This window comes from Heloderma suspectum, chromosome 1 (genome assembly GCF_057233095.1).
Source record: "Heloderma suspectum isolate Gila_16-S chromosome 1, 16-S_ref, whole genome shotgun sequence".
Taxonomy (NCBI): Eukaryota; Metazoa; Chordata; class Lepidosauria; order Squamata; family Helodermatidae; genus Heloderma; species Heloderma suspectum.
In genome coordinates, this window is record NC_139458.1 from 240,132,310 (window position 1) to 240,145,954 (window position 13,645).

Sequence of the window (13,645 nt, forward strand, 5' to 3'; positions counted from 1 at the left end):
CCACTCCCAATGTTTTTGCTATCTCTCTGATGGGTTCATTTTGTTTCCTCAGCCTAATGATGGCCTCCCTCACTCGCATGGACACCTCTTTGGACCTCATGTTGGGAGTTCCAGTGAACAGCTACCAAATGCACATGTAACACTGAGAACCACCTCCAGGCCTTTTATCTGCTTGACTGGTCATGGAGTACCCAGGAAACAGGCTACACCTGGCCATGCTGCTGCTTGTCAGCCATTCGTTCCATTACTTATGGGCCACCAACCATGGGTGTGTGTGTATGCCATTGGCTGTTCTTCCTGAATGGTTAGTGCCCCACTTTTGTGAAACCACTTGAATTACAGCTGAAAGTCCTGACTCAGCTCCCATCTGGGTGTGTTTCTTTTCAACTTCAATGTTTATTTTATTATTATTATTATTGCATTTATATCCCGCCTTTTTTCCTCTTGCAAGGAACTCAAGGCAGCTTACATTATCCTCCTCCTCCTCTCCATTTTATCCTCACAACAACAACCCTGTGAGGTAGGTTGGGCTGAGAGTGTGTGACTGGCCCAAAGTCACCCAGTGAGCTTCCATGGCCGAGTGGGGATTAGAACCCGGATCTCCCAGCTCCCAGTCCAACACTCTTGCCACTACACCACACTGGCTCTAATGTTGTGGTGTACGGAGGCCAACTGCCAAAACAGTTATCCTTGCTCCAATATTTCTGGCCCTGACTGTGTGCTGATAGAGTGGAAGGGAAAAACTAAACCCACCCTTCCTTCCTTCCTTCCTTCCTTCCTTCCTTCCTTCCTTCCTTCCTTAAGAATCATTTTGAAAGAATCAACTTTTATCACTAATTCCCAAAATGGAACTAGATCCAAAAGGGTGGTATTGTTGAAGGGGAAAAGTAAGCTTTGTAAGGATAATTTTGAAAGAATCATTAACATAGAAATCACAGGGGTTCCAAGTAAAACCTTCAATGGTCTTTAAAAAGTAAATAATTATTTAAGTGCCACTTAGATGTTGTAAAAATACTACATGGGGATCCAAAAAACAGGGGGTTGCCCTTTAGAAAAGAGTAGGGATCGATGGTCTAGACTTCTAAATGGAAATAAATTAGGGATGTACGAAAGTTACTTACCTTTCCGTGGATTATGTTGATGGTGGGGGGGAGGCGTTCCGTCCCTCCCCCTGGAATCCTTGACGGGTGGGGAGGCGATCCGTTCCTCCCCCCCAGAATCCTCCATGGCCGGCTGTGCTCCGCAGCAGCTCCGCAGAGCAGCTGGCCAGGCCCAGGCCAGAGCCGTCCGCAGCTGGATTTCCGGCCACGGAGGGCTCTTGGTAAAAAAACCAAAAAAACAACTGTGTATGCAAATGGCGGCGGCTATGGCCGCCGCCATTTGCGTTCCTTATTTTTGGCTGTCTTATTCTACGTAAATATTTATGTAGACTATGATGGCGAAAATAAAGGGGAACGCAAATAGCGTAGCGGGCGCTATTTACGTCCCTTTTTGATTCACCGTTTTAGCCCACGTAAATATTTATGTAGGCTAAAACGGCGAATCAAAAAGGGACGCAAATAGCGCCCGCTACGCTATTTGCGTTCCCCTTTATTTTTGCCGTCATAGTCTATGTAAATATTTACGTAGACTAAGACGGCCAAAAATAAGGAACGCAAATGGTGGCCGCCATAGCCGCCGCCATTTGCGTATGCGGTTTTTTTTTTTTTTACCCAGCCATGATAGGCTATGTAAATCTTTACATAGCCTATCACGTCTTGTAAACCCCCCCCTCCGACAAGACTGCAAATGGCGGTGGTGGCAGCCGGTCGGAAGACCAGCCGCCTCAGCCACTGCCGCCGCAGCCGCCACCGCCCGGAACATCCGCCCCAGGTAAGTCTCGTCCCAGGGGGGATCCGCGGGGGGGGGCAGGCCATTCCGCCACAGATTTCGGGGGGCCGAATGCACTGGCATTCAGCCTCACTGAGATCTGTGGCGGAATTCTCTGACATCCCTAAAATAAATTCTCACTTTTGCTGTTAGCAGCTTGATAAAATGTCGTAATCCTGGCATCTGATCTTGTAGAACGTGAGGTTCCCTAATTCTTGAGAGACAGAAGAATATTTTGCAATAGCAGCCTTTTAAGCTGGTATGTACATAGGAAACAAAAGTTAAATTTTAATAAAAAATTAGACTGCTTGCAGCCCATCTATTTATATGTAGGGGGAAATTGTACTGCTAGTTGTAGCTGTTAACAGCAGCCTTGTAAAGTAGGCCTGCAGTCTCCATTGGTACTTAAAAGGGGGCACCTTCTGTTTTTAACTCTAAAAGTAACCTCACAGATCATCAGGGTTATATTATTCAAAGTGCAGCAGCCTTTTATTTTCCCCACTGAGAAAAGAAGTAAGCATTTTGTAAAAAGCAGAAAAACAAAGGTTACAATATTTCAGTTCTGAAGCAAAAGGAACCTTTTACAACAACTTTGTAAGGAAGGCAAAATTATACATTTTGTATAAATTGGAAAATAAAATGTTGCAAGGGTTACACCAACCCCTCAAGGTAGACGTGTTTTTTAAACACCACTAAGATTTTGTAAAAATCCTTTGTCTGTTTTTCTTTGTAAACCAGCTGTTAGCAGACTGGTAAACGTATTAATCCAAACTCCTATCATTGGAGAGTATGTGATTCCCTAATCCCTGAGAGACAGAAAATTGCGCAATAACAGCCTTTAAGTTGCTATGTACAGAAGTAACCATTACAGATATATGTTGAAAGTGCTTGCAGGCCCCAACTCCCGGTACATTTATATGCAGGGGAAATATACTATTGTAGCCCTTAACAAGAATTTTGTAAAAGTACACTTGTAGTTTCCAGTGGTACTTAAAATAGGATTCTTAACAGTTTTTAACTGTAGAAGCCACCCCATAGATCATCAAAGTTACATTATTTAAAGTGTAGCAGGTTTTATTTTCCATGGGGAAAAGTAAGCATTTTGTTAAAAAGTATAGAACAAAGATTGCAAGGGTTAGCAACATTTCAGGTCTGAAGCAAAAGACATCCTTTACAGCAAACCTGTAAGGTAGAGACACTTCATTTATTTTGTAAAACACAAAGAACATAGAACCGTATGAGAGTATCCATCAAGCCAACGGACCAAATAGCATTCGCTGGGCGGGGGGTATGTTGTGAAGTTTCAAACCTCTAGTATATTGTTTTTAAATAAGCTGTTCTGTTTTTTCCCACAGAAATTTCCCCCCAAAATATGTTCCTGATATTCTGCGAAAAAAATACAATTAATACATGCTTGCAGAAATGCAGGCATTACAAAATAATACATAAAAAGCGGTTTAATAAAACTTTAAGAAAGGAATTTTACATCCAAATGTACAAGAGGGGCTGCAAGTTACATGTATCTTTATTCTTTAATGGTTTCTTCTCTACACTACCACTTAAAGGCTGTTACTGTGAAATTTTCTGTGTCTTGGGAATTAGGGAATCCCACACTTTCGAAGAATAGGTGTTTGGATTGATAAAAGTACCAAACTGCTAACAGCTAGTTTACAAGGAAAAGCGGGCAAAGTGCATTTAAAAATGGGAATTTATTTCCATTTTAAAGTACAGTGTCCCTATCCCAACTCTTGCTAAATGTCCCCTCCCTCCCCCCCCCATTTGTGGATCTCATCTTAGTGATGCTTGCCCCCCAGAAACTACCTGAACTATATTTTCTGAGGATCAATGGCTGAAGCAATCTGACTCTAGTCTTACAAGCAAACAACTCCAAAAGTTACATCTTTGGTGGAGGATGTTGTAAAACAAATATTTAAAACAATGCTATTTCCCTTGACCTATTGGTCTTTGGCTGGGACACAGCCAAAGATTGTTGCATGTGGGATGCTGCACTTCCAGCAGATTTGGGTTTCGGGGGATGTGGGATGGGGTTTAGGAAGTCTTGAGCTAATCAGGAAGAAAGAAACTATAATAAAGAGGTGGTTCACAGAGGCAGCTTGTTATCCTGATAAAAATAAGACTTAGGCGCTGCTGGCCTGAATTAGCTACAAAGAAGTAGTAGTGTTGCTACATTGTACATAATTTTAGGGGACGTTGTAACCCTCGCAACCTTTATTTTCTGATTTGTACAAAATACTTAATTTTGTCTACCTTACAGAGTTGTTGCAACCCTTGTGATTCTTACAAAAATGCTTACTTTCCCCCCTTCAACTTTACCAGCATATCCACCTCTCAGGCACCCATGAATACAGTAGATAGGCTTAAGATATAGTTGCTGGAGATAACTTTGTTTACTGAATGTAGCAGGATCTTTTACATATATATAAAAGCCTGCAAACTGCACCCATCCCTGACTTGCTAATCAGAGTCTCCAAGCACCAGTTGCATTGTTCTACACAGTACAGTTTCCCCCTACATATACGTAAATAGATGGGCTGCACGCCGTCTATTTTTACTAATTAAAATGTCACTTTTGTTTCCTATGTATATAACAGCTATTGCAAAATCTTCTGTCTCTCAGGAATTAGGGAACTCCACAATCTCCAGGATCGGATGCTTGGATTACTAAGTTTACCAAACTGCTAACAGCTAGTTTACAAGGAAAACCAGCAAAGCACATTTAAAATGAGAATTTATTTCCATTTTAGTCTCTCTATCCCAACTCTTGCTAAACAGCACCTCTTGATTCTGCCCCCCCCCGATTTTTTATTATTTTTTTATTTTACAAAATCTTAGCAATGTTTAAAGCATGTCTACCTTGAGGGGCTGTTGTAACCCCTGTAACTTTATTTTTGGATTTTACAAAATGCTTAATTTTGTTTTCTTTACAGAGTGCTTGTAAAAGGATCCTTTTGCTTCAGATCTGAAATGTTGCAACTTTTGTTTTTCTGCTTTTTATAAAATGCTTACTTTTTCCCAGTGGGAAAATAAAAGTCTGCTACACTTTGAATAATATAATCTGTGGGGTGGCTTCTACATCTCAGTGTGGGGATTAAAGAGACAAAGTCACTTTACAGGGGTGAGCATAGTTTTGGGGAAACCCTGTTGTTGTTCAGTCGTTCAGTCATGTCCGACACTTCGTGACCCCATGGATCATAGCACGCCAGGCCTTCCTGTCCTGTGCTCTCTCCCAGAGCGTGCTCAAGTCCATATTCATTGCATCAGTGATGCTATCTAGCCATCTCATCCTCTGCCGTCCCCTTCTCCTTTTGCCTTCAGTCTTTCCCAGCATCAGGGTCTTTTCCAGAGAGTTTTCTCTTCGCATTAGGTGGCCAAAATATTGGAGCTTCAGCTTCAGTATGTGTCCTTCCAATGAGCACTCAGAGTTGATTTCCTTTAGAATGGACTGATTTGACCTCCTTACAGTCCAGGGGACTCGTAAGAGTCTTCTCCAGCCCCACAGTTCGAAAGCATCAATTCTTTGGCGCTCAGCCTTCCTTATAGTCCAGCTCTCACAGCCATACATTACTACTGGGAAAACCATAGCTTTGATTAGATGGACCTTTGTCGGCAAGGTGATGTCTCTGCTTCTTATTATGCTGTCTAGGTTTGCCATAGCTTTCCTTCCAAGGAGCAAGCGTCTTTTAATTTCATGGCTACAGTCACCGTCTGCGGTGATCTTGGAGCCCAAGAAAGTAAAATCTGTCACTGCTTCCATTTCTTCCCCTTCTATATGCCAGGAAGTGATGGGGCCAGATGCCATGATCTTCGTTTTTTTAATGTTGAGTTTCAAACCAGCTTTTGCACTCTCCTCTTTCACCCTCAACAAGAGGCTCTTGAGATCCTCTTTCTGCCATGAGGGTGGTATCGTCTGCGTATCTGAGGCTGTTGATAATTCTCCTGGCAATCTTAATTCCGACCTGTGATTCATCCAACCCAGCGTTTCTCATTATGTACTCTGCATATAAGTTAAATAAGCAGGGCGACAATATACAGCCTTGTCGTACTCCTTTCCCAATTTTGAACCAATCGGTTGTTCCATGTCTGGTTCTTACTGTTGCTTCTTGACCCTCGTACAGGTTTCTCAGGTGACAGGTAAGGTGGTCTGGTACTCCCATCTCTTTCAGAATTTGCCACAGTTTGTTGTGATCCACACAATCAAAGGCTTTAGCGTAGTCAATGAAGGAGACACTTTTCTGGAATTCTCTTGGTTTCTCCATGATCCAGTGAAAGTTGGCGATTTGATCTCTAGTTCCTCTGCCTCTTCAAAACCCAGCTTGTACTTCCGGTAGTTCTCGGTTCGCATACTGCTGAAGCCTAGCTTGTAGGATTTTGAGCATAACCTTGCTGGCATGTGAAACAAGCACAATTGTACGGTAGTTTGAACACTCTTTGGCATTGCCCTTCTTTGGAATTGGAATGTAAACTGACCTTTTCCAGTCTTGTGGCCACTGTTGAGTGTTCCAAATTTGTTGGCATATTGAGTGCAGCACTTGAACAGCATCATCTTTTAAGATTTTAAATAGCTCAGCTGGAATACTGTCATCTCCGCTAGCTTTGTTGTTACTAATGCTTCCTAAGGCCCACTTGACTTCACTCTGTAGGATGCCCGGCTCAAGTTCAGTGACCACACTATCATGGCTATCAGGGACATTCAGATCTTTCCTGTATAGTTCTTCTGTGTATTCTTTCCACCTCTTCTTAATCTCATCTGCTTCTGTTAGGTCCCTGCCTTCTTTGTCCTTTATCATGCCCGTCTTTGCACAAAACGTTCCCTTGATATCTCCAATTTTCTTGAAGAGATCTCTAGTCTTTCCCATTCTGTTGTTTTCCTCGATTTCTTTGCATTGTTCATTTAAGAAGGCCTTCTTGTCTCTCCTTGCTATTCTCTGGAACTCTGCATTCAGTTGGATATATCTTCCCCTTTCTCCCTTGCATTTCGCTTCCCTTCTTTCCTCAGCTACTTGTAAAGCCTCATCAAACAGCCACTTGGCTTTCTTGCATGTCTTTTTCTTTGGGATGGATTGAGTTTCTGCTGCCTCCTGAACAATGTTACGGACCTCCATCTATAGTTCCTCAGGCACTCTGTCTATCAAGTCTAATCCCTTAAATTTATTCCTCACCTCCACTGTATATTCATAAGGGATATGATTTAGGTCATACCTTAATGGTTTAGTGGTTTCCCCTATGTTCTTCAATTTAAGCTGAAATTTTGCAAGAAGCAGCTCATGATCTGAGCCACAGTCAGCTCCAGGTCTTGTTTTTACTGACTGTATAGAGCTTCTCCATCTTTGGCTGCAAAGGACATAATCAATCTGATTTTGATATTGACCATCTGGTGATGTCCATGTGTAGAGTCACCTCTTGTGCTGTTGGAAAAGAGTGTTTGCTATGATCAGCGTGTTCTCTTAGCAAAACTCTATTAGCCTTTGTCCTGCTTCATTTTGTACACCAAGGCCATGCTTGCCTGTTATCCCGGTGATTTCTTGACTTCCTACTTTAGCATTCCAATCCCCTATGATGAAGAGGACATCTTTTTTTGGTGTTAGTTTTAGAAGGTGTTGTAGGTCTTCATAGAACCGCTCAACCTCAGCTTCTTCGGCATCAGTGGTTGGGGCATAGACCTGAATTACTGTGATGTTGAATGGTTTGCCTTGGATTCGTACTGAGATCATTCTATCGTTTTTGAGATCCCGGTACTGCTTTTCCCACCCTTTTGTTGACTATGAGTGCTACTCCATTTCTTCTAAGGGATTCTTGCCCACAATAGTAGATATGATGGTCACCTGAATTAAATTCGCCCATGCCTATCCATTTTAGTTTGCTGATTCCCAAGATGTCGATGTTCAATCTTGCATTTCATGTTAGACCACCTCCAGCTTACCTTGATTCATTGATCTGACATTCCAGGTTGCTAAACAATATTGTTCTTTACAGCATCGGATTTTCTTTTCACCACCAGACACATCCACAGCTGAGTGTCCTTTCGGCTTTGGCCCAGCCGCTTCACTCTTTCTGGCGCTACTTGGAAATTCCCTCTGCTCTTCCCCAGTAGTATATTGGACACCTTCCGATCTGAGGGGCTCATCTCCTAGCATCATATCTTTTAGCCTTGTGATACATTCCATGGGGTTTTCTTGGCAAGAATACTGGAGTGGGTTGCCATTTCCTTCTCCAGTGGACCACATTTTGTCTGAACTCTCCGCCATGACCTGTCCATCTTGGGTGGCCCTGCATGGGCCGGCATAGCTTATGGCTTCACTGAGTTATGCAAGCCCCTTCGCCACAACAAAGCAGTGATCCATGAAGGGGTGGGGAAACCCTAACAGCATTTTAAGTGTGTCTAGGGTGAAGGACCAGATTGCAGGTAATCTTATAGTAGGTTTTAAATATAAAAACCAGTGCTCTACAGAAAGAAAGAAAGAAAGAAAGAGAGAGAGAGAGAGAGAGAGGTGTGTATGCTGCTAAGCAAGACTAACACAAAACTCTCTAACAAAAGTGTGTGTGGGGTAATGGTTGGATCCTAACAGATCTGTGTAGTCCCTTGTTTGATCTGTGGCTTCTACATCTGAAAAGTCACTTTACAGTGGTGAGCATAGTTTTGGGGAAACCAGCTTTCTAAATATGTCCAGGGTGATGGGGGAGCTTGCAGGTAAGCTTGGTTGGATCCTGATATTCTGTAGACTCCTTTGCTTATCTGTGTCTGTCTTCTACATGTCAGTGTGGGGATTAATGATACAAAGTCACTTTACAGGGGTGAGCCTAGTTTGGGGAAAACCCAAACAGCATTTTAAATGTGTCTAGGGTGAAGGACTAGACTGCAGGTAATATTATAGGTTTTAAATATAAAAAGGGGACCTTGTGGTTCTGACTCCCCAGGCTTCTGTGGACGCCCTTGCTTGATCTTCTACATCTCAAAGTTACCTTACACGGGGGTGAGCGTACTTTTTTTGGAAAAGCCTACCAAGGTTTTAAGTGTGGCTAGGGGTGAAGCTTATAGCATGTTTTAAATATGAAAAACAAGTGCTCTGCAGAAAACAAAAACAAAAAGGTTGCTGCTAGACAGCTTAATATAAAATGCTTTTTTGACTGGGAAACCTCTTTTTCTGTCTCCATCAGGCTTGACCCCAGTAGCTCTGTGAAAACTGCAATTATAACTTTTGTGGCCATACATCTATATAGATGTAAAGTTCCTTTCTTCCTTAAAGTTTTACTGAACTGCTTACTGTGGATGGTCTTCATTGTTTTAATGGCTGCTTACAGCCTCCTCAAATTTTCCAGGAATTCTGTAAAAATGTCTACAGGTATGTTCTCTGCCACAGCTGCATCTTTTCTTCTTACATTCGCAGGAGCTGTAGCAGGCTCTCCCTTTCTAGTTCTTTTGAAAAGTATGGAGGCATGACTCGGCTTGCAGCCTTTCTGGGGTTCAGTATTCAAGGGTGCCTGGCGTCTCCTTGTTCTCTATGCAGGAAACATGTCTGGACAAGCTAAGTGGCTACATTGATCGAATCTGGCTGCACCTCTTCTGACTGGCTGGTGGGGTAGGATGTTTCTGGGCTTAAAACCATACCTATTGGACTGCTGGGGGTGGCAATGTGACCATATATGGTTCCGGGGTCCCTGTGGGAGCCTATCCAGGGTTCCTGCACATGCCAGGGGGCTAAAACTTGTCCTAATGGTTCGTTGTGATGGGGTGAGTTCTTAGAGGGGTTGCCTGAGCCCACTGGGCCATTTCTGCTCCCGTACCCGTTAGGACTCTCAAATCTCATTCTATTGGTCCATGGTGGCATGAAGAAGAGCAGAACCATGCCACAAAGTGAATGTGTGAATCCACCCGCAGTTGCCAAGTGCTCAATGAGGCAATTTCATGAGGGGCCCCAGTGTTAGAGCTGTTTGTTTTGTACCAACTTTTGATATGCAGTTTTCTGTACTCTTTTCTTTATTTATGAGATAGAACCTGAAGGTTGAACTTTAAGGAAATGTCTCACAGAAATTCTCTTTGAAAATTGCTGGAGCAGGAAGAAACTGGCACCATGGTGGATTAGACCAGATAGAATATTCCAAGCCAATGGATTAGACATGTGGACCTGGAACTCTGCTCATCACTGCCAGTGGGCCACCCTCCAACAGTGGCGGTGGCACAGCGGTGGCGCTGCGTTCGGTTCTGAGCCCATGTACACATGGGCACCATCATCTTTTTTACACTGTCCCTACCATACCCATGTTGGAAGCAGGGCCAGCATAGTTCAGATAGCAGTGCTGATGAGTTAAGGCAGGCCACCTAGAGCCATTGCCAGTCTGGCCACCCCCACTGAACCCCGTCCCAGCTGAACCCCATCCATTACATTGGCAGCCCAGCAAGAGCAGCACACCTGGGACCCACTTGTAATTTTTAATTGCGTATGCCCCATATCTCTGTTTTTCTCCTTCTCCTATACAGTCTCCCTACTTCTATATTTCCCCTACTCATTCCTTCTCCCTGTATTTCCCCCATCTCTTAAAAAACAAACAAACCTTAAGAGACAATAGTATCACTGGTCTGACCCACCCGTTGTGGGGTACACATGACTCATCTGGTGAAGACCACTATTTTAAGCTAATAAGATACAGTAAAAGAATTATACCTTTACTTCAAAGTCAAAAAAGATTAAAATACTGTGGAATCCTACAAAGTGATGGATATAGGGCAGTGGTGGGGAACCTCCAGTCGGCAGGTATAATACAGCCCATGGAGGTTCCCCGTCCAATTTGTGGAGGCTTGCGCTCCCTCTGTGGGCCCCACCCACTCCCCTACTCAAGCCCTGCCCCTCCCCAAGCTTCACCGCCTGGCCTGGAGGCTGCCATGGGCCTTGGGAGGCGGCAGGGAGAGGTATCCCCTTGTTATCTCTAATCAGAGATCAGGGGATCCTTCTGTGTGCCGCTCCCTCCCCCGACTGGGGGGGCAAGCAGCGTGTGTTAGAATCCCCTTGTTATCTCTGATCACAGATTGGAGATGATAAGGGGATTCCCCTTACTTAGCATGCAGCTCCCTCTCCCAACTGGGAGAGGAGCAGTGTGCTAAGTGCTTCACCCACCCTGTGTCATCCCCAATGGGGGAAGTGCAGGGTGGGGGAGGTTGGTCCCCAGCCAAAGCAGTGGCTGGAGACCAGTGACATTGGCTGAGTCTGGCTACACAACGTGAGTTACACCTGTGGGGACAAAGAATGCTGCATGGAGCCAGGGACTGCCAAGAGCCTCCCAGTGCTAGCTGAGTCCCTTTCTCAGTGCATGGAACTCAGCACGGAGAAAGGCAAAACAGGCAGGGGGATGATGTCAGTGGGCATGTCAGTGGGGTGTGGCCATGCCAAGTGACATCATCCAGCCCATGGAGGGCCTGTTCCTCACCCGTTATATGAGATATCGTTAAGTAGAATTCATCAACGTTGCACACGGACCTCATTTGTTATTTAGCAGTATCATCTGCAATGCCATTTCAGTAGCCTGGGCAAAAAGTCTGCTGAGTATTGTGAGTGCAGTTCATTCCATATGTTCCATAACATTCCATATGTTCCAGGGCATATAGGAAATATGAAAGCTCTGTAATCATTTATGATTCTGTGTGCCACTGAGATGTCTAGGGCTGCACTTTGAATAGGGCACTGAGGGGAGTGTGTGTGTTTTAAAAAGAAAAACAACTGACAGCCGCTTTTGGTGAACAGTTGCAGCCAGGAAAAGGGTTAAGTCCTGCCCCTTTGCTCTAAATAACCCCCTTCCAAAGCATTCTCTCTCTAACAAAAGCTGCTAATGGTGTTTTGTTATGCATATTAGCTTTGCCCTTAACTGCTGATATTCCATTTATTCCCTTTGCAATCCACAGTTTATTCTTTTTCCAAACACATTGGCTTCTTCAGTCATATGTCTTGCTCTGATTTCTCACCTGTGATCCTCAGTGTTATCAGCCAATTAGATTATCTTCACCACCACCAATTATTTACTCCCTTGTTTGTCTCCTATTCCATTGCACTTCAGTTTATCCTGTATCCCAAGGTTCAAAGGATTGTGTGGCATTTCCAAACATCTCCCACTACAAATGTGTGTCTCTCCTAGATCTCATTTACATTCTCTTAATAGTCCCTCTCCTTCTGCCCTGGTGCTCATCCTTCTTTCTGTCACCTTGATTGGTAAAAACAAAACACCCCCCTTCCCCATAATTACAATTTTTTTATGGACTGATACTCTTGCAGTTTGTGTAGCTGGCACACACACCATCTAAAAACCATTTTTCTTCCATCTTTCAGAAAATCCTGACCGTGCTGCTCTGTATTTTGTGTCTGGCATTTGTGTTGGACTCCTCTTGACCTTGCTGGCTTTAGTGCTCCGAATCTCCTGTCAAACTGATTGCAAACAATTGCCAACAAAAAAGCCATCATGGGACACTAGCAATGACAGCAGTGGTAGCGACAATGACTCAGACACTGTATCTGACCTATCTGCACGATGGCATCGCAGGTTTGAAAGGACATTGAACATGGATGTGTTTACCTCAGCTGAGGAGCTAGAGAGAGCACAGAGACTGGAAGAAAGGGAGCGCATCATCCGGGAGATATGGATGAATGGGCAGCCAGATGTTCTGGGGACCAGGAGTCTAAATCATTACTACTAATGGCTAGCAAATACTGCCAGTTGGTACTGCAGCCTGGTGTCTTCTAAGCCTGTTAAGAAGGGTGTTGGGTAGGGAGAAAGAGGAAAGGGGCTTTATAATGTCTTCCTGTCTAATGCAAAGGCAGACTGACATCAAATATGAAGCATTCCAGCCACCCCCTGTATCCTGATAATCGCTACTCTCCCTCTCCCTCACTTACCACCAGGTGTTTTCTTCACAAAGATGCTGCTGTTGTGGAGTAGAAGGGGAATATACAAGATTAAAGATTCACTTTATATTCTGCAAGATTTGAAATCTGTGACACTGAATTTTCTCACCTCATGTCTGAGAAGAATGAGTTTTTACTTGCCTAATATTTCAATGGAACCTTCTAGAGATGATAAAAAGACAATATTGATAACGAAGGAACTGAAGCAGAAAGAAATGATGAGTGACTGTCTTATGACTTTGGAAAGTCATAGAATTGTCTCAGTTACCAAAAAAAAGAAAGGAAAAAAGACTGCTTCAGAACTGGCTATTCCCACACTATGAAGTCATCTCAGTGCTTGGATGTTCAATATTATATTGTGTTTTTAAAAACCCTCTTTTTAATCTTGCTTGAATGGCAGCATTTTTTACTGACACCTCAGGGATACAATTCTTTTAATCTATAGATTCGCCTTCCCCACCCTTTTTTTTAAAAATCCAGCCTTCCTCCAACAGGGACTTTATGTTATTATAGGAATTGTCAGTAAACTGTTAACTTCAAGGAGGTTGAAATGGTTTTTGTGTGCACACACACAATTGGAAATACTGCACAGTGATGTGCCTTATTGATTATTGATACTAAAATATGTTTTCTTGTGAGTTGTGATGCACAATGTTTTATATATTTTATTCAAAACAACAACAGCAAGAGAGAGAGTCTTGCATGTACATTACAGGAAGAAAATGGGACTGAGGGTGTTTCCAGATGAGGCATTTATTATGCAGCCACTCTGCTTCATACACAGAATTTTACTGGGAGGGGGGTGCGTGGTCTAGGCATCATGATCTTCCCATGTAACCCCTTGTGTTCTCTCACTACTTCTTCCATCG

The 13,645-nt window shown here is 43.5% G+C and overlaps 1 protein-coding gene across 2 annotated transcripts in view; it reads left to right on the top strand.

Annotated features, from left to right (window-relative positions):
• Window positions 1–13,413, top strand: part of EVA1A (eva-1 homolog A, regulator of programmed cell death) — a 32,210-nt gene extending 18,797 nt beyond the window's left edge. Inside the window, exons 1-2 of one of the 2 annotated variants that reach the window (XM_084822057.1) lie at window positions 9,170–9,230; window positions 12,204–13,407. In XM_084822057.1, the coding sequence (XP_084678183.1) occupies window positions 9,176–9,230; window positions 12,204–12,568 (420 nt within the window). In that variant the 5' untranslated portion in view covers window positions 9,170–9,175 and the 3' untranslated portion in view covers window positions 12,569–13,407. Of the gene's footprint in view, window positions 1–9,169; window positions 9,231–12,203 lie in introns of those variants that run through there. The other variant, XM_084822048.1, reaches the window with a different exon arrangement.
• The last annotated feature ends 232 nt before the right edge of the window (window positions 13,414–13,645 follow it).